This window comes from Mobula hypostoma, chromosome 1, assembly GCF_963921235.1.
Source record: "Mobula hypostoma chromosome 1, sMobHyp1.1, whole genome shotgun sequence".
In the NCBI taxonomy this organism is placed as follows: Eukaryota; Metazoa; Chordata; class Chondrichthyes; order Myliobatiformes; family Myliobatidae; genus Mobula; species Mobula hypostoma.
Genome location: NC_086097.1, coordinates 229,562,460 through 229,588,039, shown reverse-complemented (window position 1 = coordinate 229,588,039; position 25,580 = coordinate 229,562,460). Strand labels below are relative to the sequence as shown.

At 41.1% G+C, this 25,580-nt stretch overlaps 1 protein-coding gene across 1 annotated transcript in view; it reads left to right on the top strand.

Moving 5' to 3' along the window:
* Nucleotides 1-25,580, top strand: part of LOC134355555 (chromosome partition protein Smc-like) — a 56,604-nt gene that overhangs the window by 16,582 nt on the left and 14,442 nt on the right. The window contains exons 4-6 of the mRNA XM_063065589.1: nucleotides 8,652-8,806; nucleotides 14,287-14,449; nucleotides 17,597-17,755. Coding sequence (XP_062921659.1) covers nucleotides 8,652-8,806; nucleotides 14,287-14,449; nucleotides 17,597-17,755 — 477 coding nt within the window. The remainder of the gene's footprint in view (nucleotides 1-8,651; nucleotides 8,807-14,286; nucleotides 14,450-17,596; nucleotides 17,756-25,580) is intronic.

Here is a 25,580-nt window from a genome sequence, read left to right as displayed (position 1 = left end):
CCATATACCTGTCCACATACTCAGATGTATCTAGTGTACCTTCCTTAACCATTTTCTCTTACAGCTGTTTCCATATACTTATCACCTGCTGGTAGATATAAAAGAGTTGCCCCTCAAGTTCTTATTGGATATTTCACTTTCAACTTTAAAACTATGTTCTCTTGTTTTGATTTTTTTCAACCTTAGGAAAAAGACCGCTTGCGCTTTCTATGCCTCTCGTGTTTTTAAATACTCTGACATCACTCCTTAGTCCCTTATGCTCCAAGGAGTAAAGGCCCACCCTGCCAAGCCTCCACCTGTAACTCAGTCCCTTGAGACCTGACAACAATCTAGTAAATTTTTTTTTCTCCCTTTCCAGTGTAAATACATGTTTCTTATAACAAGGTGATCAAAACAGAACACAATATTCCAAGTGTGGCCTCACCAACTCCTTTTTTACAATCGCAACATGACCTCCAAGTATATTCAGTGCTTTGACTGATGCAAGCCAGTATGCCAAATGATTTCTTCACCACCCTGTTATTCCACTTTAAAGGAACTATGCACCTAGGATGCTAAGAGGATGCAGGGTGACTTGGATAGGTTGGGTGAGTGGGCAAACTCATGGCAGATGCAATTTAATGTGGATAAATGTGAAGTTATCCACTTTGGTGGCAAAAATAGGAAAACAGATTATTATCTGAATGGTGGCCGATTAGGAAAAGGGGAGGTGCAATGAGACCTGGGTGTCATTATACACCAGTCATTGAAAGTGGGCATGCAGGTACAGCAGGCGGTGAAAAAGGCGAACGGTATGCTGGCATTTATAGCGAGAGGATTCGAGTACAGGAGCAGGGAGGTACTACTGCAGTTGTACAAGGCCTTGGTGAGACCACACCTGGAGTATTGTGTGCAGTTTTGGTCCCCTAATCTGAGGAAAGACATCTTTGCCATAGAGGGAGTACAAAGAAGGTTCACCAGATTGATTCCTGGGATGGCAGGTCTTTCATATGAAGAAAGACTGGATGAACTGGGCTTGTACTCGTTGGAATTTAGAAGATTGAGGGGGGATCTGATTGAAACGTATAAGATCCTAAAGGGATTGGACAGGCTAGATGCGGGAAGATTGTTCCCGATGTTGGGGAGGTCTAGAACGAGGGGTCACAGTTTGAGGATAGAGGGGAAGCCTTTTAGGACCGAGGTTAGGAAAAACTTCTTCACACAGAGAGTGGTGAATCTGTGGAATTCTCTGCCACAGCAAACTGTTGAGGCCAGTTCATTAGCTATGTTTAAAAGGAAGTTAGATATGGCCCTTGTGGCTACAGGGGTCAGGGGGTATGGAGGGAAGGCTGGGTTCTGAGTTGGATGATCAGCCATGATCATAATAAATGGCGGTGCAGGCTCGAAGGGCCAAATGGCCTACTCCTGCACCTATTTTCTATGTTTCTATTCCAAGATCCCTCTGTTCCGCAACAGTACCTAGGGTTCTTCCATTCAATGTAAAAATCCTACATTGATTTGTCCTTGTCTGAATTAAATTCCATTTGCCATTCCTCAGCCCACCTACACGACCAATCAAGATCCAACTGCAATTCTTGATGCTCTTCTTCACTGTCTACAGTACCACCCATCTACAAACTTTTCCTTGATTATTCAAGTTGTTAATATTGATGACAAATAATAACGGGCCCAGTATTGACCCACTGGATCACACTACTAATCACAAACTTCAATCTAAAAAACATCTTTCCACTAATACTTCTGATTCCTAACATCCAGTTAATTTTGTATCTAGTTTGTTAACTGCTCTTGAATGTCATGTGATCTAATCTTCCAGAGCAGCCTAACCATAGGGTGCAGAGGAGATTTACAAGGATGTTGCCTGGATTAGGGAACATGCCTCAGGTTAAGTGAACTCGGCCTTTTCTCCTTGGAGCAACGGAGGATGAGAGGTTACCTGATAGATGTGTATAAGATGATGAGAGACATTGATCGTGTGGATTCTCAGAGGCTTTTTCCCAGGGCTGAAATGGCTAACACGAGAGGGCACAGTGCTGGGAAGTAGGTACAGAAGGGATGTCAGGGGTAAGTTTTTTACACAGAGGGTGGTGAGTGTGTGTAAGGTAAGTACGTGTTCGGCACAGCATTGTGGGCCGAAGGGCCTGTATTTCTATGTTTCTATACAGAACTTTATCAAAGTCTTATTGAAACCTGTATGTATTGCATTTTCCTTCCTTTGTCAACCACCTTCATCATTTCATTAAAAATCTCAATCAAATTTATAAGACAAGATTTTCCATGTATAAAGTCTGGGCTGAATGGCCTACTTCTGCTCCTTTGTCTTTATCTTATGGTCTAAAGTCATGCTGGCTAGCCCTAGCCTTTCCAAATTAAGTATATTTTATCATTCAGAATGACTTCCCGCCTACCACAGATGTTCAGTTAAAGTGTCTATAATTACCAGGTCTATCCTTGCAGCCCTTCTTAAATGCACAATATTCTGCTATCCTCATGTCTTCAGACACCTCATCAGAGGATAATAATGTTGCAGTATCTTATTAAGGGCTCCTGCAATTTCTTCTCTAGTTTCATCTATACCTGGAGATCTGTCTACCTCTTATATCTTAACACATGCACCACCTTTTCTGTAATGTGGACCACTCCCAAAACATCCCCATTAACTTTGCCAGATTTTCAAGTATTCGCATCCTTCTCCATGATAAAAACAGAGGAGAAATATTTTTTGAAAATTCTGCCCATCTCCAGCAGCCTCACAAATAGATGTCCATCTTGGTCTTTGAAGGGCCCTATTTTCTCCCCAATCTACTTTTTAAAAATTCTTAGGATCTTCCTTAATTTTCTCTGCCAAAGTCATTTCATGTCCCCTTTTTGCCCTCGTAATTTTCTTCTTGGATATATTCCAGTATCCTCTTTATAACTCCAGTGACTCTCAATCCCAGCTGCCTGTATCTGACCCAAGCCCTCCTTGTTCTTAACCACTGTTACAATATCCCTGGACGTTCCCATCTCCCAGCAGCTTTGCCTTTAACAGAAACATGTAATCCTTGAAATCTTGCTGCCTCACTTATAAAAACCTCCCACTTACCAGAGGTCCCTTTGCAAACAACCTAGCCTAAACAACCTTTGCAAGCCCTTGTCTTGGCCAGTTCAAAACGCGGACCTGCAGACCAGTTCTGGCCCTTTCTATAACTACTTTAAAAACTAACTGGACTATGGTCATTGGTCCTAAAGTGCTCCCCCACTGAGGCCTCAGTCATTTTCCCTTCCTTATTTCACAGGAGTATATCAAGCTTTCTCCCCTCCCTGGTGTGTCTCTCTGGTACACTGCCTGATGAAACTTTACTGATCAAATTTTCTGAATAAATTTTGCCTCTTCTAAACCTTTAACATGATGGCAATCCTAGTCAATGTTAGGAAAGTTAAAATGACCTACAATGACAACCCTATTATTCTTACATCTTTTCCTAATCGCCCTGCACATTTGTTCCTCTAATTTCCGGGGACTATAGTACGATCCCAGTAAGGGGATCTTCCCCTTCTTATTTCTCAGTTTCACTCATAAAACCTCACCAGACGATCCTTCAGTAATATTATGTCTAACTATTGCTGTGATGTTCCACTTAATCAAGATGGCATGTTGGTTTTGATAACAAATTTGAAAAACTTACGATGCAAAAAAAATTTTCAGTGCAGTCGATTTGTGCAAAACCACGCTAAGTTAAAAAAATCAAAATAGTAGGTGAAGTAAATACAATCATTTGTTCTCTATGTTACTTCCACAACAATAGAATAGTCTTCAAAATTTATATTTTGTTTATTTTCATCAGATGTGTAAAACTACATAGATTTTATGCAGTACAGTATTGGACTATGCAAGCTAACCAGTTTACTTTGACCTTTTTACTCCTTAAGACTCACCTTCTGTTTTCTTCATCTAAATCTGTCAGCAGAAACTCCCTTCTGTTCTGTGCCCTCTTCAGGCATTCCTTAAGTGTATCTGCATGAGCCACTCCTCGTGGTCATGAGTTCTACATTCTCACCATTCTTTCATGAAGAGTTTTTTTCTGAATTCTCTATTGCATTTCTTGCTGTCTATCTTCTACTAATGGTCTTACAGTTTGTTTTTTCCTACATGGCAACATTTTTCTGTTATCCATTCTTTCAAAGCCTTTCATTATTTTAATAGGGCTCAGCTGTCTTGTCTCAAAGGGAAAGAGAGCTAGTCTTTCCTGGTGTTTGAACACTTGCACTTTTGACATCCTCCTTGTAAATCATCTCCACGGCATCTGTATCCTTTTGATAACCAGGCCCTATTGTGAACTAAGCAATGTCTGATACCTTCCTTTTCAATTAAATCCTTCCTTAAAAACAAAAGCCTTGGGTCTGGTTTGGTTTTTTTTTGCTTTACTATCTTGTACTTCAACATTTAGTGATTGTCTTTGTACTCTGATCCTGTTATTACTCTATCTCTCTGGAGAGACTCCTAAAGAATAACTGCCCTAAGTGTACTACCATACATTTATCTGTATTTAAATCTCATCTGCCAAATACTTGCCACTTAGCAAATTATTGATGTCCTCTGTAACTTGCAGCGGTCTTCCTCAATAACATTTGCATATTTCTGTTACATTTTCTGTGACTAAGATGACTGTCTAAGATTCTCTTGGAGTGTCCTGTTCCCCTTGAATATATCCTAATTCTAGTGATCATCTTGGCATTATATCCTATTCTAATAAATTATTGAATTAATTCCTCAGCTGTCTCTTTCCATAATTCTTAAAATATTTGGATCAGAGCATTTATCCTCTTTTGAATTTTTGTTTAATGTGTTCCCTCTTTAAATTTCTCTGCACTAATGCACCATTCTGTCTGTTTGCTTTTTCTCCCTGAGGCAAAAATGTTTCTGCTAATCCATTTATGGTCCTATTCAGCTCTTGTATCTTTAAAATGGTTTATTGTCTTAGATTCAAGGAATGATATAGCTCAGAAACATGTCCTTTGCCCCACCAAGATCCTGCTGATTATCGACTACACTAATAAAATTTAAATTTACATACATTCCTATCAACTCCTACCATTCACCTGTACATTAAGAGCAGCTTACAACACCCGGTTAACGTACAAACCCATAGATGTTTTGAATGTAGGAGGAAACAGGCACCCAGAGGAAACCCAGGAGATCATGCAGACTCCACACAGACAGCTCTAGAGTCAGAATCGAACCTGGGTTGCTGGAGCTCTGAGGCAATAGTGCTGTTAGCCCTGTCACTCTCCCAAACCTACCTCTTTATTTTATTTTATTGGATAGTTTAATTTCTCTGGATTTCCAACATCTGCAGAAACTCTTGTGCTTATGAGTTGCATTTCAGGTCTCTTTTAAAGCCCTTCCCTATAAGACCATAAGACACAGGAACAGAATTAGGCCATTCAGCCCATTGAGTCTGCTCCATCATGGCTGATCCTGGATCCCACTCAAGCCCATACATCTGCCTTATCGCCATATCCTTTGATGCCCTGACCAATCAGGAAACTATCAACTTCCACCTTAAATATACTCACGGACTGAGGCCTCCATCACTGTCTGTGGCAGTGCATTCCGCAGATTCACTACTCTCTGGCTAAAATAAATTCTCCTTACCTCTGTTCTAAAGGGTCACCCTTCAATTTTGAGGCTATGCGCTCTAGTTCTAGATACCCCCACCATAGGAAACATCCTCTCCACATCCATCTTATTCAGTCCTTTCAACATTTGGTAAGTTTTAATGAGATCGCCCCGCATTCTTCTAAGTTCCAGCGAGTACAGGCTCAAAGCTGCCAAACGCTCCACATATGTTAACCCCTTCATTCCCAGAATGATCCTTGTGAGCCTACTCCTCAACTCTCTCCAATGACAACACATCTTTTCTGAGATATGGGACCCATAACTGTTGACTGTACTCCACAAGTACGGCCTGACTAATGTCTTATAAACCCTCAGCATTATCTCCTTGCTTTTAAATTCTATTTCCCTTGAAATAAATGCCAACATTGCATTTCCTTCTTTACCATAGACTCAACCTGGAAATTAACATTTTGAGAGTTTTGCACGAGGTCTCCTAAGTGTCTCTGCACCTCTGATGTTTGAATTTTCTCCCCATTTAGATAATAGTTTGTACTGTTGTTCCTTTTACCAAATCATTATCATACATTTCCCAACACTCTATTCCATCCGCCACTTTTTTGCCAGTCTTTCAATTTGTCTAAGTCCTGCTGCAATTGCATTACTTCCTCAGCACTACCTACCCCTCCACCTGTCTTCGTATCATCTGCAAACTTTGCCACAATGTCATCAATTCCATTATTTGTCAATGATTTACATAATGTGAAAAGTAGCAATCCCATATACTGACCCCTGAGGAACATCACTAGTCACTGGCAGCCAACCAGGAAAGGCCCTCTTTATTCCCACTTGCTGCCTCTTGCCTGTCAGCTATTCCTCTATCCATACTAGTATCTTATAGGATTTTACCTTGTTAAGCAGCTTCGTGTGGCACCTTATCAAATGCCTTCTGAAAATCCAAGTAAATGACATTCTCTGCCTCTCCTTTGTCCACCCTGCTTGTTACTTCCTTGAAGAACTCTAACAGGTTTTTCAGGCAAGATTTCTCTTCACTGAAACCATGCTGACTTTGACTTATTTTATCATTTGTCTATAAGTTACCCCAAAACTTCATTCTTAATAATAGTCTCTGACACTTCCCCAACCACTGAGAATGGACTAATTGGCCTATAATTTCCTTTCTTTTGCCTCCTCCCTTCTTAAAAAGTGGAGTGACATTTTCGATTTTCCAGTCCTCTGGGACCATGCCAGAATCAAGTGATTCTTGAAAGACCATAACTAATGCATCCATTATTTCTTCAGCAACCTCTCTCAGGACTCTGGGAAGTAGTCCATCTGGTTCAGGTAACTTATCCACCTTAAGACCTTTGAGTTTGCCTAGCACTTTTTACTTTGTAATAGCAATGGCACTCACTGCTGCTCCCTGCCAGTCATGGACCTCTGGCACACCGCTGGTGTCTTGCACAGTGAAGACTGATGCAAAATACTCATTAAGTTCATCTGCCATTTCTTTGTCCTCTATTACTACCTCAACAGCATCATTTTCCAGTGGTCCAATATCAACTCTCTCCTCCCTTTTACTCTTTATATGACTATAAAAACTTGTAGTATCCTGCTTTATATTATTGGCTAGTTTATCCTCATTTAATCTTTTTCCTTCCTATAGCTTTTTCATTGCATTTTGTTGGATTTTAAAAACTACCCAATCATCCAACTTTGCACTCACTTTTGCTACATTATATGCCCTTTCCTTGGCTCTTATGCAGTCCTTGACTTCCCTTGTCAACCATGGTTGCCTATCCCTGCCATTTGAGAACAATTTCTTTAGTGGGATATATCTATCCTGTGCCTTGTGAACTATTCTCAGAAACTTCAGCCATCTCTACTCTTCCGTCATCCCCACTAGTATCCTCCTCCAATCCAGCTGGGCAAGCTCCACTCTCATGCCTCTGTAATTCGCTTTATTCCATTGCAATACTGATACATGCGCTTTATGCTTCTCCCTCTCAAATTCCCTCTTATCTTGTATCTATGCCCACTAGTTTTGGACTCCCCAGTCCTGAGGAAAGACTGGCCACCCATACTCTTCATGATTTTATAAACTTCTATAAGGTGACCTCCCATTATTCTGCACTCCAGAGAACAAAGATCCAGCATGGCCAACCTTTCCCTATAAATCAGCTCTCTAGTGCAGGCAACATCCTTGTAAAACTGCTGCATCCTCTCCATGTTTGACAACGTCTTTCCTACAAAAGAGAGCTGAAAACTACACAATACTCCAAGTGCACCCTCACTGACAACTTATGAAACTGCAGCATAATGTCCTTGCTCCTAAATTCAATGCCCTGTCTGACAAAGGACAGCTTGTTAAATGTCTTCTTCACCTCTCTGTCATCCTTGACCACAGACTACATTCCTTTCTAATATAAAGTTCCCGATCAGTAAATTTCTGTTCTGATCTTAAACACCATAGACTTTCACCTTCCTCACAAGTTGTGAATATAGCATGCCTCTCAGAAAGCGCAGTGTTTGTAGGAGCACCTAGTCAGAATCTTGGAGACTGTTCTACAGGAGATCACTGGGGAGTGCAAGCAAATAGCTCAAAATGTGAAGGAGCCAGATAAATAAATTGCATTCTTTAAAGTACAAAAAGCTTTGGAAAGTTCTGGGAATTAAGGTTTGGAGATTTAAATACTATTTTCAGTCAGTTGATCCTTAACATTTTACTGCTTACTTTATTGCTTAATAAATCCAATCAACCAGATTAACTATGTTACAAACATATAATTTAAAAAAACAAGAATTATAAATTACGATTTATTTTCCTTGTTAATTATATACTGTGATGAATTATTTCTTCATTAACAAGAACAAGCCATTATTTCAGAATGATTTTGAAATAGGTTTGTGCAATTGATAAGTGGAATTGCCTAAGACCTTTAGGCCACTACTGGTTTTCTGATGGTAGAAGACAACAATAACTGTAGAGAAATCTGATGCTTTATCTCAATTGTCGTTATCAGTTACATATTGTTCCTTAAAACCTCTTAAGCTTAATCAGCATGTTGAGAAGCACCAAGCGGCAGAAGTTCAGCTTGAACAAAAGAAGCTGGAATTGTTAAAGGCCCAAGTTGCCCTTCATCGGTGTGAGGAGGAATACTACACTAGTACTGTGTCCATGCAAGACCACATTGCGAGAGACCTCCGGTGAGGAAATAATGGATTTGAACTGCATTATTTTTAATGAAAGCTTGTAAACTAATGAAAACGCACAAACTGCTGGAGGAACTCAGCAGGTCAGGCAGCATCTATGCAAATGAATGAACAGTCAACATTTCAGGCCAAGATCCTTCTTCAGGACTGGAAAGGAAGGGGGAAGATACCAGAATAAAAAGATGGGAGGGGGAGAGAGATAGCTGGAAGGTGATAGGTGAAGTCAGGTGTGTGGGAAAGGTAAAGGGCTGGAGAGGAAGGAATCTTGTAGGAGAGGAGAGTGGACCACAGGAGAAAGGGAAGGAGGAGGGGTCTCAGGAGGAAGTGATAGGCAGGTGAGGAGAGGTAAAAGGCCAGGGTGGGGAGGGAGGAGGAGTTTTTTAAAACCCGAAAGGGAAATTGATAATCATGCCATCAGGCTGGAGGCTTCCCAGACAGAAAATAAGGTGTTGCTCCTCCACCCTAGCATGGCACAAGTAACAGGAATTTAACGTAGACTTCCTCAGTGTTCATGTTGCATCTGGTAGACATGTAGGAGTTTATGGAAACGCTATATTTGAATTCCTACTGTAAAGAAATAAAAGGCTGATTCCAGCATGAAGACTTTTTCTCCGTAACACCCTGAATGTCGTACAACTAAGAATTTAGAATGTTTATCCTGTGGATTGTACACAGCCCTAATAATTCAATATTTTAAAATTTTTGTTTGAGGAAACTGATTAATATATTTTCATGTTTAAGGTTTTCCAAATTCCCCTTTCCCTACTGATATTCTATCATTTTACAACCCCTGGTATATAGTATTGGAAAAATAAACGGGGTGGGGGGTTGGGGGGAGTCTCAGTAGCTCGATGTCTATAACCATATGATGTTGAACATTATTGAACCAATAATACTGGAGGACAGTATCTGTCAAATACAATTTGATTTTTTTTCCCTGGCTAAGATAAAATAAAATGCTTGTCATCTTAAACTGTGTGCTTGAGCTTGAAGGAAGAAAGTAGAATAATGGTGGAGTGAAAGTCATTAAATAAGGAGAGAGCGGTAAAGAGAGCCAACAAATAGGACTCAGGGAGAAATCCCGTACTAAATCCAACTCTGCACACACTAAGGATTGCTGTTCCCAATTGATTTAAATGTATATACTGTATGCGGAACAGATTTGAATTTTCTTTACAAGTAATATAGACAATAAATCTGTGTTCCACTTCCCTGTTTTCCACACTTATTCCCTATCTATTCAATTTTGTTTTCCTCCTTCCAAACTAATCTAATCATTTATTTCAAATGATGCCACCTCTGACCTTTTGTGCTATTTTTAATTTCTTTTAAGCTCCATGAAATTATAGTGGTGTCAGTCAAGATAGTAAGGTCGAAGTTGATTCTGCACCCCAATACCACCTTTTTGTCCCATTCTCATCACCTCTGATTTTCCTTAGTGACCAAAAATCTTTCTCTGTGTCAAATACACTCAAGGACTTACCATCATTGGGTATGATGTAAAAAGAAATTGCAAAATTTTATATCCCTTCGCATTTTAAAAAAACACTTCTCGGTCTTAGATGGCCTTGAGAACATGCCCTTTAGATCTAGATACACTGGCAAAGGAAAGAGTTTTCTACAACACCCTGAATCTTGTGTATTGGTAAGATGACTTCTCATTCTTCTAAAACCCAGTAGCTCTAAAACTCTAAACCCTAAAACCCAGTCAGTTATACTCTCCACCATCCCCCACCCCACCTGTGCTAATCACAGGAATCAGTCTAGTACATCTATGTTGCATGAACTCCCAGGTAAATATACTTAGTGAGAGACAGGAGATATACATGCCATGTTGATCTCTTTAGCTAAGGTCCAACATAGTTTGAGCAAAGCTTCCTTTGTCCTGATCCACATATGAGGGGTGATTGATATGTTCATGGCCTAAGGTAGAAGGAGTCAATTTTAGAAAACCTAGCACATTTATTTTTCAACATTGTCCCCTCCTACATTTACACGTTTAGTCCAGCAGTTGTGGAGCATATGGATCTTGGACCTCCAGAAAGTGTCCACAGATGGGTGATTGATAAGGTAGAAGGAGATGAGTTATTTAGCTCTTGTTACATGCAAGTGCAGGTCAACTCTTTGAGTGATTATGCAGAAAGTTTGAAGTTATTAACTCATCTCCTTCTACTTTAGGCCACGAACTTAGTGAGAGCTATTCAAATTGTTATTCAAATAACAAGCCATGGGTAACAAAGGACATTAAGGACATCCTGAACGCTACAAAGAGGGCGTTTAGAGATGGAAATAGGGAGGAGCTGAGGGCAATACAGAGGGACCAGAAAGCCAGGATCAGGGAGGCTAAAGACAGGTACAGGAGGAAGCTTGAGTGGAAACTCCAGCAGAACAACATGAGAGAGGTCTGGAGGGGGATGAGGACCATCACTGGGTTCCGGCAAACTAGCAACAGAAGAGCTGAAGGCAGTGTGGACAGGGCCAACGAACTTAACCTGTTCTTTAACAGATTTGACTTTGTGGCCCCTGCCCATCCCCCACATGAGACATCTGTTGTCGGCCCCCAATCAACACATATTCCACTCTCTCCTCCTACCCCTCCTCACAGTCCCCCACCCTGCTCTCATGACTATACCCCTTTCCCATACGAAACCACCATGGTGGGCTTCACAGCTGAACAGGTGAGAAGACAGCTGAAACGTCTCAACCCAAGCAAGGCTGCAGGACCGGATGGTGTCAGTACCAGGGTGCTCAAAGCCTGTGCCCCTCAGCTATGTGGAGTACTTTGCCATGTATTCAACCTGAGCCTGAGGATCCAGAGGGTTCCTGTGCTGTGGAAGACGTCCTGTCTCGTCCCTGTGCCGAAGATGCCGCGCCCCAGCGGCCTCAATGGCTACAGACCGGTGGTATTGACCTCCCACATCATGAAGACCCTGGAGAGACTTATTCTGGAGCTGCTCCGGCCTATGGTCAGGCCACACTTAGATCCCCTCCAGTTCGCCTACCAGCCCCGACTAGGAGTTGAGGATGCCATGATCTACCTGCTGAACCGTGTCTACGCCCACCTGGACAAGCCAGCGAGCACTGTGAGAGTCATGTTTTTTGACTTCTCCAGTGTGTTCAACACCATCCACCCTGCTCTGCTGGGGGAGAAGCTGACAGCGATGCAGGTGGATGCTTCCCTGGTGTCATGGACTCTTGATTACCTGACTGGCAGACCACAGTACGTGTGCTTGCAACACTGTGTGTCCGACAGAGTGATCAGCAGCACTGGGGCTCCATAGGGGACTGTCTTGTCTCCCTTTCTCTTCACCATTTACACCTCGGACTTCAACTACTGCACAGAGTCTTGTCATCTTCAGAAGTTTTCGGATGACTCTGCCATAGTTGGATGCATCAGCAAGGGAGATGAGGTTGAGTACAGGGCTACGGTAGGAAACTTTGTCACATGGTGTGAGCAGAATTATCTGCAGCTTAATGTGAAAAAGACTAAGGAGCTGGTGGTAGATCTGAGGAGAGCTAAGGTACCAGTGACCCCTGTTTCCATCCAGGGGATCAGTGTGGACATGGTGGAGGATTACAAATACCTAGGGATATGAGTTGACAATAAACTGGACTGGTCAAAGAACACTGAGGCTGTCTACGAGAAGGGTCAGAGCCGTCTCTATTTCCTGAGGAGACTGAGGTCCTTTAACCTCTGCCGGACGATGCTGAGGATGTTCTACGAGTCCGTGGTGGCCAGTGCGATCATGTTTGCTGTTGTGTGCTGAGGCAGCAGGCTGAGGGTAGCAGACACCAATAGAATCAACAAACTCATTCGTAAGGCCAGTGATGTTGTGGGGATGGAACTGGACTCTCTGACGGTGGTGTCTGAAAAGAGGATGCTGTCCAAGTTGCATGCCATCTTGGACAATGTCTCCCATCCACTACATAATGTACTGGTTGGGCACAGGAGTACATTCAACCAGAGACTCATTCCACTGAGATGCAGCACAAAGCATCATAAGAAGTCATTCCTGCCTGTGGCCATCAAACCTTACAGCTCCTCCCTTGGAGGGTCAGACACCCTGAGCCAATAGGCTGGTCCTGGACTTATTTCCTGGCATAATTTGCATATTACTATTTAACTATTTATGGTTTTATTACTATTTATTATTTATGGTGCAACTGTAACAAAAACCAATTTCCCCCGGGATCAATAAAGTATGACTATGACTTGTCAATCACCCCTGCTGAGTTATTAACTGATGAGTTATTAACTTCAAACTTTCTGCATAATGACTCAAAGAGCTGAACTGCATGTGCATGTAAAGAGAGCTGTATAACCAATTTCCCCGGGATTAATAAAGTGTGACTATGACTATGACTATAACTCATCTCCTTCTACCTTAGGCCATGAACTTATCAATCACTCCGATGAGTTATTAACTGATGAGTTATTAACCTCTGTGTCCACACCCCTGCTGTGGACACTTTCTGGAGGTCCAAGATCCGTATGCTCCACGACCACTGGACTAAGTGTGTAAATGTGGGAGGGGACTATGTTGAAAAATAAATGTGCTAGGTTTTCTAAAACTGACTCCTTCTACCTTAGGCCACGAACATATCAATCACCCCTCGTAAAATATCATTTACCTGCCAAATAACTGCTGAACCCGTTTTCAGCTTTTACCTTTTGAGAAACAGCACACCAGAATTCCTTCAAGTATCAATAATTACTGGTTTTTCTCATTTAAAAAATTGTAGTTTCCTCTGTTCTACAGAAGTGTGAAACTTTTCCATATGGTGTATTTATTTCACTGCCACCTTCCTGCCTTACTTATTTAACATGACAGACCTTTAATCATTTAATTTTCATCCTGTAAAAAATGGTTACTCCACATAAGTAACTTCCATCAGTAACTAAGGCAGAAAGTTGTAAACTCAGCCAGCTCCATCATGGGCAGTAATCTCCCCACCATCCAAGACCCCTTCAAAAGGTGATGCCTCAAAAAGGCAGCATCCATCATTAAGGACCCCCATCACCCTGGACATGCCTTCTTCTCATTGCCACCATGAAGGAGGAGGTACAGGAGCCTAAAGACACACACTCATTGGTTCAGGAACAACATCTTCCACTCTGCCATCAGATTTCTGAGTGGACAATGAAGCCATGAACACTACCTCAGTACTTTTTCTCTCTTTTTGCACCCTTTATTTTATTAATACACACACACACACACACACACATATATATGATTATAAATATATGTATACATACATATTATAGTAATTTATAGTTATTATTATATTCTGCAATGAACTGCTGCTGCAAAACAACAAATTTCACAAAGTACACCAGAGATATTAATCTTGATTCTGACTCTGATCATTTCCTTACTTGTTCAAGTCATGTCATACATAATCCAAGGAGAAATAGAATGTACATTCTCATTTTTACTTCCAGGTAAAGGTTAACTGGTTTAATGTATTTCCAGAAATGAAATTAGTAGTCTGCAGCAAAAGCTGAGGGAGCAAGAGGTATTAGCAGAAGAAGAAAAGTTTCTCAGAAATAAAGAGGCTGATGACTGTAGCCGCTTGACAAAAGAAAATGCCATTTTGCACTCTCAGGTGATGGAACTAACACAAGATGTGGAGAGGGTAGGTATAGTTTAAGAAAACTGATTGTTTAAATAGTTATTACTGTATATTGGGTATAAATAATCTGGTGTTACGTCTGTCTGTCTTTTTATTTTACAAATACGCAAACCAATACAGAGAGAAGTCTAAAATGGGAGGAGAGCACAATTTGAAGTTTGCTCTACTTGTAGGTCATTTTAAAAACAAAATGATCAATTGAGTGGTATACTGAAGGATATTACTACTAATCATTTAGGTTAAATTAGGTTAAAAGCTAAATGTGTATAATTAAAGCAACACACCCAAAATGCTGGAGGAACTCAGCAGGCCAGGCAGCATCTATGGAGAAGAGTACAGTTGACGTTTTAGCCTGAAATGTCAATTGTACTCTTTTTCCAAAGATGCTACCTGGCCTGCTGAGTTCCTGCAGCATTTTGTGTTTGTTGCTTGGATTTTCAGCACCTGGAGATTTTCTCTTGTTTGTGCATACTTAAAAACACCTAAAAGACAGCGACACTGGCTGAGTTACAAATTTGGAACAAAATACAATTTTAAATGACATAAGCATGTTGTGCTTGCCCTTGCTGTCTCGCTGCAAGATTCAGAACCATGAAGAGAATAGATCTTTTTGACTTAACAGTCCTAATAAATGAAAAGGGGCAAAAATAAAACTATTACACAAAAGTACACTGGTTGGTGCTGTGGGCTTTGGCCCAACTTTCAGTGTGCCTAGAGCATTGAGATTCCAGTAGACCAAGGAACCAACTGTAAAAACTGATTTCCATATGGTATTGTGATATTTCTGCAGTTCTTGGAATGGAAAGAATCAGAATACTTGTTTTCTTTTGGAGCTGGATGGATAAATGCGTAACATTGATGTCACTCAAATAGTCCAGTATGCCATGAAATTAAAGTCAAGAATTTCCATATGGTCTGACTTTTTAAAATCCATGACAAAAAATGTAAATCGATTTTCTTTGAGAACTTTGGAAAAATATAGACTATGTTAAACAAAATTATTAACCTTAGTCATCTGTCAAACCCCCCCCCTCATGACAGCATGCCAAGAATATCATTGATTGTTCATTCAGGGCTTTACATCTTGCCTTTTCAGATAGATTATGTATGATTAATCAGCATCGCTAACAGCTGTGTAATCACCCTCACAACATACAAATTTGTCTTTACATTTTCAGTAGAACCTTTATCATTTAGCCAGGACTGCAAAGAATGAAAGCTAGAGGGGGATGTGTGGAGCTGTATTTTATATCATTGTACCAGAGGTACAATTGTCTCTTCTCCATTCTGGCCTGCAAATATGAGGGAGAAAGTAGTAGTTAATTTATATGAGTAACAGTTTTTCTAGTTCAGCGACTTTGTGGATCTCCCAAAGCTGTGAAACTGAAAGAACATTGAAGGATTCACTAAGTTTAGGTAAGTAAAATTATACATTTTTGCAAATCCAATTTAAGCACAGTTAGATCCACACTATCTATCTCTACCACACTAAAATTTACTGTAATTAGTGCCATAACTACCCTTTGTCGTTAAAAGGCAGTTGCTTGGGTTATTTGTTATCCTGTGCTGTCATTACTGAATATTGTTAATTCACTGCTACTACCTCCAGGTGCTACTGTTATGAGTTATTGGAATTTATACAATGGATAGTAATAATGATAGAGAGATGAGAATAAAGACTGATATATTGGCTGGCTGTCACGAGCAATTCAGAGTAGGTTTGCTTCCGAGGAAGAAACATGATTACCCTAAAAGTTAATGAGTGACTTTGTTACAATTCCTCATTATTTAAGAGGGATAAAGGCAGGTACTTCCTTTAAATAAAAGCCAGTATCACAAAGGCTGTTGGCAATGACACTAAGACTGCAGAGGCATACAGTGAACAACCCCTTCATAGCTAGAACAATAAGGTGTTAGCTTGTGTATAAATTTATTGCTGGTATTCCAGACCCCGACCATGATCCCAGCTCTGGCTACTGCCTTTTTATCGCTGGTGAAATTACTCTGATATGGAAAGGGGAGACTGCCTTTATAATGCTAGTGAGATCGCTCTGCTATGGAGAGGGAGAATGTTACCCAGGTTTTCTACGTTTTGGAGGTGGACTTGGACTGTGGACTTTTTTTTCAGTCTCGTGTTTTTTGTGTGTTTTGTGTTTTTCGCCTGATCTTCCTTGGTTTTTTTTTGTATGTGGAGGGGGAGGGGGATTTGGGGGCTGATGATCCTTTCATTTCTTTCTTGGTTTCATCGCTATTTGGAGAAGAATTTCAGAGTTGTATAAATGAACCTTTGAACTTTTGAAGTCATTGCCTGCAGTTCAGGCTCTGAATCTACCTACACATCAATCAAAGTTCCTGACCCTGACTTTGCAAGAGCATTGACTGCAACAAGGATTTAGTATTTGTTTCATTGATTTGGCCATCTCAGTCATCATCTGAAAATATCTTCACCTAATTATTTCCCACATAGGCTGAAATTTTGCACGTGGTTATTTACATTGTCACATCATCCTCAGAAATCCTGTCCTGTACTATTGTTTATTGAAGCAGCTGCTTACGTATAGGTTACCTTAACTGTGTAAGTATTCCTTTAAATAGAGCTGCATATATTGCAATGCATTTGCAAATTTTTGGTCTCCTTAGGCATATTTGGTTCCTTCCTACTGAGACTAAAGGAGTGATTAGAATCTATTTAATATTATTTAGATTTACTGTTTGGCAGAGTTTCTGATATTACTTCCAGTGACATCTCAGATACATGTCATGCATCGATGAAAACGTTAACCTAACTTTTACTCAGGTTAATATTGTAAATCCATGGCTTTATTATTGAACTATTTCATTTATTATGATCTGTACTATTTACAATACAGTAAATCATTTATTATGTATAGGAATAATAACTTGCTTAGTATTCTGGTAAAATTTGTTACTTAGTAAAAGGTGTTAATTTATCCAATTCTTCTTTCATTTAGAAGAATTGTTCTCTAAGTGCTATAGCAAAACCTACGTTTTCCTGCTGCCATTAGCATTGACGAAAGTTGTATCAATGTTTAATTAACTGAAGTCAAAGTGTTCTGGAATTGCTTATTATCCTTAAGGCTTATAACTTAGAAAAACTTAATTATAAAATGGTTAAAAAATCTACTGCAGGCTCAAGCAGCTCGAGATGAGAAGAATTCCCAGCATTCAAATAGCATCACAGAATTAAAGTCTCTAAAAGAGAATGAAAGACAACTTGAATTGGAACTAGCCTTTTTAAAAAGAGTTATTGAGGAAGAGGAGGAGAAGGTCATCAGTGCCATGGAGCAGGTAGGTAGTTAATTCACTTGGGCATTGTGCAAGAGTTTTTTGGTTCCTCTCAGTTTTCATTGAGACATATCAATAATTATCATCTTTTGAATGTGTAGCAAGTCTGCACTGCAAATCAAGTAAAAGGTAAGTAACTTAGCAGCAATTTCAGATGTAAATAACACTTTCTGTACACTCTCATTTTGGATACAGAGTGCCTTCCATGTAGTTGATAATTGTATTCAAGGAAGACTGTTGCCCCTCAATCTACTAGGAAGGACAATTAACAAAATGTTTGATTAATTTCAATCCAGTCTTCCATGCACACAAACCTGGCAGTGAAAAAGTTGAAAATTAAAATTGCAGGAGAGCTTACCATTGCACACCAAGGATAATAAATTTGTTCCCTCTCATTACTACAGCTCCAGATTTAAGGTGGTAAAATATAAATATTTGACTTGGAAATTGACTGGTACCTCTAAAGGCAGGTTATCACCTTATAACCAGGCGACCATACGATATAGGAGCAGAATTAGGCCTGTGGCACATTGAGTCCGCTCTGCCATTTCATCATGGCTGATCCATTTTCCCCCTCAGCTCCATTTCCTGCCTTCTCACAGTAACCTTTCACACCCCGACTAACCAAGAACCTATCCACCTCCACCTTGATTATGCCCAATGACCTGGCCTCCACAGCCACCTTTGGCAATGAATTCCACAGATTTGTGACCCTCTGGCTAAAAAAAAAATTCCTCCTCACCTCCATTCTAAGTGGACGACCCTCTATTCTGAGGCTGTGCCCTCTGGTTCTAGGGTCACCTACAATAGGAAACATCCTCTTCACATCCACTTTTACCAAGCCTTTCAACATTGGATATAATTCAGTGGGACCCCTCTCATTCTTCTAAATTCCAGTGAGTATATGCCCAGAGCAGTCAAATGCTCCTCATACGATAAACCTTTCATTCCTGGAATCATTCTCGTGAACCTCCTCTGAAACTTCTCCAATGTCAGCACATCCTTTCTTAGATAAGGGACCCAAAACTGCTTACAATACTCTAAGTGAGGCCTCACCAATGCCTATAAAGCCTCTGCGTTACATCCTTCCTTTTGTACTCTAATCCTCTCACAATGAATGCTAACTATGTATTTGCCTTCCTCACCACTGACTCAACCTGTCCGTTAACCTTCAGGGAATTCTGTCCAAGGACTCTCAAGTCCCATTGCATTTTGGATTTTCAAATTTTCTGCCCATTTAGAGTATAGTTTATGCTCTTGTTCCTTCTACCAAAGTGCATGACTGTACACTTCCTGACACTGTATTCCATCTGTCACTTCTTTGCCCATCCTCTTAATCTTTAAGTCTTTCTCCAGCCTCCCTATTTCCTCAACACCACCTGCCACTCTACCTATCTTCGTATTGCCTGCAAATTTGTCTGCAATTCTGTCATCCAAATCATTGACGTAAAGCATAAAAAGAAGCAGTCTCGACACCAACTCCTGAGCGACATCACTAGTCACCGGCAGCCAACCAGAAAAGGTTCCCCTTATTCCCACTTTTTGTCTCCTGCCAATCAGCCAATCCTCTATCCATGGAAGTATCTTAGAAACATAGAAAACCTACAGCACAATACAGGCCCCTTGGGCCACAAAGTTGTGCCAAACATGACTCTACCTTAGAAATCACTAGGCTTAAGCATAGCCTTCTATTTTTCTAAGCTCCATGTACCCATCCAAAAGTCTCTTAAAAGACTTTATCATATCTGCCTCCACCACCATTGCCGGCAGCCCATTCCATGCACTCACCACTCTCTGAGTAAAAAACTTATCCCTGACATCTCCTCTGTACCTACTCCCCAGGACCATAAACTTGTGTCCTCTTTTGGCAACCACTTCAGCCCTGGGAAAAAGCTTCTGACTATCCACATGATCAATGCCTCTCATGATCTTGTACACCTCTATCAGGTCACCTCTCATCCTCTGTAGCTCCAAGGAGAAAAGGCCAAGTTCACTCAACCTGTTTTCATAAGGCATGCTCCCCAATCCAGGCAACATCCTTGTAAATCTCCTCTGCACCCTTTCTATGGCTTCCACATCCTTCCTGTAGTGAGGCGACCAGAACTGAGCACAGTACTCGAAGTAGGGTCTGACCAGGGTCCTATATGGCTACAACATTACCTCTTGGCTCCTACAGTCAATCCCACGATTGATGAAGGCCAATGCACCGTATGCCTTCTTAACCACAGAGTCAACCTGCGTAGCAGCTTTGAGCGTACTATAGACTCAGACCCCAAGATCCCTCTGATCCTCCACACTGCGAAGATTCTTAGCATTAATACTATATTCTTCCATCATATTTGACCTACCAAAATGAACCACTTCACACTTATCTTCACTCTATCTGCAACTTCTCAGCCCAGTTTTGCATCCTATCAATGTCCCGCTGTAACCTCTGACTGTCCTCCACACTATCCACACACCTCCAACCTTCGCAAACTTACTAACTCATCCCCCCACTTCCTCATCCAGGTCATTTATAAAAATCACGAAGAGTAAAGGTCCCAGAACAGATCCCTGAGGCACACCACTGGTCACCGACCTCCATGCAGAATATGACCTGACTACAACCACTCTTTGCCTTCTGTGGTCAAGCCAGTTCTGGATCTACAAAGCAATGTCCCCTTGGATCCCTTGACTCCGTACTTTCTCAATAAGCCTTGCATGGGGTATCTTACCAAATGCCTTGCTAAAATCCATATACACGACATCTACTACTCTTCCTTCATCAATGTGTTTAGTCACATCCTCACAAAATTCAATTAGGCTCGTAAGGCACGACCTGCCCTTGACAAAGCCATCCTGACTATTCCTAATCATATTATACCTCAGGATCTTCTCCATCAGCTTACCAACCACTGAAGTAAGACTCACTGGTCTATAATTTCCTGGGCTAGCTCTACTCCCTTTCTTGAATAAAGGAACAACATCTGCAACCCTCCAATCCCTCGGAACCTCTCCCGTCCCCTTTGATGATTCAAAGATCATCACCAGAGGCGCAGCAATCTCCTCCCTTGCCTCCCATGGTAGCCTGGGATACATCTCATCTGGTTCTGGTGACTTATCCAACTTGATGCTTTCCAAAAGCTCCAGCACATCCTCTTTCTTAATATCTACATGCTCAAGCTTTTCAGTCCACTGCAAGTCATCACTACAATCACCAAGATCCTTTTCCATGGTGAATACTGAAGCAAAGTATTCATTAAGTACCTCTGCTATTTCCTCTGGTTCTATGCACACTTTTTCACTGTCACACTTGATGTCCTATTCTTTCACGTCTTATCCTCTTGCTCTTCACATACTTGTAGAATGCCTTGGGGCTTTCCTTAATCCTGCCCGCCAAGACCTTCTCATGGCCCCTGTTAGCCTTATAATCTTCTAGATCTCTAACATTACCTAGCACTCTGAACCTTTCGTAAGCTTTTCTTTTCTTCTTGACTAGATTTATTACAACCTTTGTACCCCACGGTTCCTGTACCCTACCATAACTTCCCTGTCTTATTAGAGCATACCTATGCAGAACTCCACGCAAGTATCCCCCTTTCCCTGAGAACATCTGTTCCCAATTTAAGCTTCCAATTTCCTGCCTGATAGCCTATTTCCCCTTACCAATTAAATGCTTTTCTAACTTGTCTGTTCCTATCTCTCTCCAATGCTATTGTAAAGGAGATAGAATTATGATCACTATCTCCAAAATGCTCTCCCATTGAGAGATCTGACACCTGGCCAGGTTCATTTCCCAATACCAAATCAAGTACAGTCTCTCCTCTTGTAGGCCTATATACATCTTGTGTCAAGAAACCTTTCTGAACACACCTAACAAACTCCACCCCATCTTTCCTGTGAATCTATGGGCTCTTGTCTTGATAAGCAGACTTGTTTGTGGCACCTTATGAAAGGCCTTCTGAAAACCAAGTACACAACATCCACCGATTCTCTGTTGTCTATTCTGATTGTTATTTCCTCTAAGAATTCTAACAGATTTGTCAGGCAAGATTTCCCATTCAGGATATCATGCTGACTTTGGCCTATTTTATCATGTGCCTCCAAGTACCCTGAGACCTCATCCTTAACAATCAACTCCAATATCTCCGTAAACACTGAAGTCAGCTAAATGGCTTATAATTTCCTTTCTTTGCCTCCCTCCCTTCTTGAAGAGTAGAGTGATATTAGCAATTTTCCAGTCCTCTGGAGCCATGCTAGAATCTAGTGATTCTTGAAAGATCATTACTAATGCCTCCACAATCTCTTCAGCTGCCTCTTTCAGAATGGTGGGGTGTAGTCCATCTGTTCCAGGTGACTTATCTACCTTGAAACTCTTCAGCTTCCCAAGCAGCTTCTCCTTAGTAATAGCAATTGCACTCACTTCTGCCCCCTACACTGTCGAACTTATAGCACGCTGATAGTGATAGTGTCTTCCACAGTGAAGACGGATACAAAATACTCACCTAATTTATCTGCCATTTCCTTGTCCCTCATTATTATCTCTCCAACGTCATTCTCCAGTGGTCCGATATCTACTCTCACCTCTCTTTTACTCTTTATATATCTGAAAATACTTTTGATATCCTCTTTGATAGTATTGGCTAGCTTACCTTTATGTTTCACATTTTTAGTTGCCTTGTATTGGATTTTATAAGTTTCCCAATCCTCTAACTTCTCACTAATTATTTACTCTATTATATGCCCTCTTTTGTTTTTATGCTGTCCTTGACTTCCCTTATCAGCCACAGTTGCCTCATCCTCCTTTTAGTATGTTTCGTCTTTGGGATGTATCTTTCCTGCGCCTCTGACTTGCTCCCAGAAACTCCAGCCATTGATGTTCTGCTGTCTTCCCTGCTGGTGTCCCTTCCAGTCATCTTTGTGCAGCTCCTCCTTCGTGCTTCTATAATCCCCTTTACTCCGCTCTAATACTGATACATTTGACTTCAGCTTCTACCTCTCAAATTACAGGATGAAGTCTATCACATTATGATCATGACACAAAACCCAATCCAAAATAGCCTTTCACCTAGTGTGCTCAACCACTTGCTGCCCTAAAAAGTCATCATGTTGACATTCTACATATTCTCTCTCAGGATCCAGCTCCAACCTACATATTGAAATCCCCTATAACATTGCGAAGCATCAGGCAGAAGGTACCGGAGCATAAGAACTGGAACGGTCAGGCTGGGTAACGTCTTCTTTCCCCCAGCCTATTAGACTTCTTCACACTGTGCTGCCACCCAGTACGTATGTACACCCTGTCTGAAGGCTTCTGCTCCAACAACACCCCCCACCCCCGTCAACTTTATCTGTTATTCCTGCTGTTTCACACATTTATACTACTGCTTGCTTTATTGTAATAGTGCCAGTAACTCTATACTGCCTTACATAAACATGTACCTCACACCTTATGTCAACCTGCCAACCTCAGGCCATGTCGTTCAGGTAGTTGTGCTTATATTAGTTTGTGACTGTATGTGCTGTGTGTGACTATATGTGTTGTGTTTTGCACCTTGGCCATAGATGAATGATCTTTATGGTTGAATGACAATAGGCCTCAACTTGAATTTGATATGTAGGCAAAATATTGAGAGAGACAACAGGTCCTGGAAGCTAGAGCAATAAAGATGAACTTACAGCAGGGGTTCCCAACCTGGGGTCCGTGGTCCTCTTGCTTAATGGTATTGGTCCATGGCATTTAGTCTCTGAAGAGAGAAATGGACAGTCAATGTATCAGGCTGAAATTCTTCATCTGGACTGAAGGATAGAGGGGAGATTGCCAGAATAAAAGGGCTTGAGAGAGGGAGAAAATATTAATACTAGTTGAATTTTCATTGCGTGGCAAGATTTGCTTAGTCGTTGAAATGTGAAATGCAAGATTGTATATTTTCAAAATTAGTCAGGAACTACATAGGATCAAACAGCAGATGAAGTAGCTATTTAATCTACCACAATTCTGCTGGCATTTGATAGAGCCATCCAATAAATCACACCCCCTCCTGCATTACTGCCCAACCTTTACTGGCATCCTCAATGAATGTACATGCTGTAGTCACAGCATAGTACGTATCTTTTTTTTTAGAAAGAGATACAGAAATAGGATAAGGAAAGTGGAGTTGTTATTATCAGCTGTGATTTTCCAGAAGTAAGTGGTATCTCAAATCCATCTATCAGTGGAAAGTTCCTCATTGTTTATTGATGTTTTGATTAAGACCATAAAACATAGGAGCAGAATTAGGCCATTCAGCCCATCGAGTATACTCCACCATTCCATCATGGCTGATTCATAATCCCTCACAACCGCATTTTCCTACCTTCTCCCCATAACCTTTGACACCCTTACTAAGCAACAACCTATCAACGTCTGCTTTTAATATAGCTGATGACTTGGCCTCCTTCCACAGCCATCTGTGACAATGAATTCTACAGATTCACTACCCTCTGGTTAAAGAAATTCCTCCTCACCTCTGTTCTAAACAGACATCCTTGTATTTAGATGCTGTTCTCTCTGGTCCTAGACTCCCTCACTATTTAAAACAGTCTCTCCAAATCCACTCTATCTAAGCCTTCCAATATTCGATGGGTCTCAATGAGGTCCACCCCTCATTCTTCTAAACTCCAGCGATTACAGACCCAGAGCCATCAAATGCTCATCATACATTAACCCTTTCAGTCCTGGGATCTTTCTCCTGAAGTACTCCAATGCTAGCACATCTGTTTTTAGATAAGGGGCCCAAAAATGCTCACAATACTCCAAGTGTCATCTGACCCGTGTCTTGTAAATTTCTGCATCCCATCTCTGGCAAAATTTGAACAGTCCAAACTTTCCCAGTCTTAAGTTGCACATTCTTGATACCATTCAAGCAAATTGCTCGACAGAACCCTTTCCAGTAGTGTTGTGTCTCGATTTGGACACCATAATCTGTGGAGGTGATTTACAAAGAGAGGCATACCTGATTTCAGATTACATTTCAAAAGCCACAAAGGCCACATTTCAACTTCTACCTCAGACTACATTTCCTTTAACTTGCACTGATGTCGCTGTGCTTATTGTTTTTAATTGTGTAGGCTATGAATTTATGCTTATGCTGTGTTGATATGTTTGTAATGTACTGTGCTTCTGTAAAAGAAAAGGTCATTTCCATGGCATTTATAACCAGGTTACATATGCCTATGAAATGAAACGTGAAAGGCTTTGTTTAGGCAGTTTTAATTGTCAGCTTTAAAAGATTCAAAAGATAGTTGAAACATGAAAATATTATGGCTACTGAACACCTGAAGATGGCATTATTTTTACTGTAATTTTCCATTTGAAACTATTCTGGATTTAAATAAATTATTCACTATTCAAATTTTAATTCCCGGGGAAGTTCAAACTCCACAAACAAGTTTGTACACGTTTGAAATGTGCTCTGTCTGCTTCACCAAATTTAAGTAAACTTTGGAGCAACAGAATACAGAACTATTGAGAGCAACGAAGATGGTGTTGGAGGAACTCAGTGAGTCAGGCACCCTCTATGGAGGGTGTATGGGGTGTCAGGGAGGGGTAGCACCTCTGGTGGGGGAACATGTCATGTCCTTTTCAGGGCGGTTAGTCCACCTTTGGTCCCCACCTGGCACTCAGCTCTCACCTGTGGCTCCCCGTAGCTGTTTGCATGCGACAGCGGCCACACCCCAGGCAACGACTTCGACAAGCCAGCTAAACCAGGTGAGGGTAGCCGACGGGTCTCAAACCCTCGGTGAGATAGGGAGTTGTCTATCCCAGCATGTGAAGACAGACTCCGGCGGATTGAGCGGACGAGAC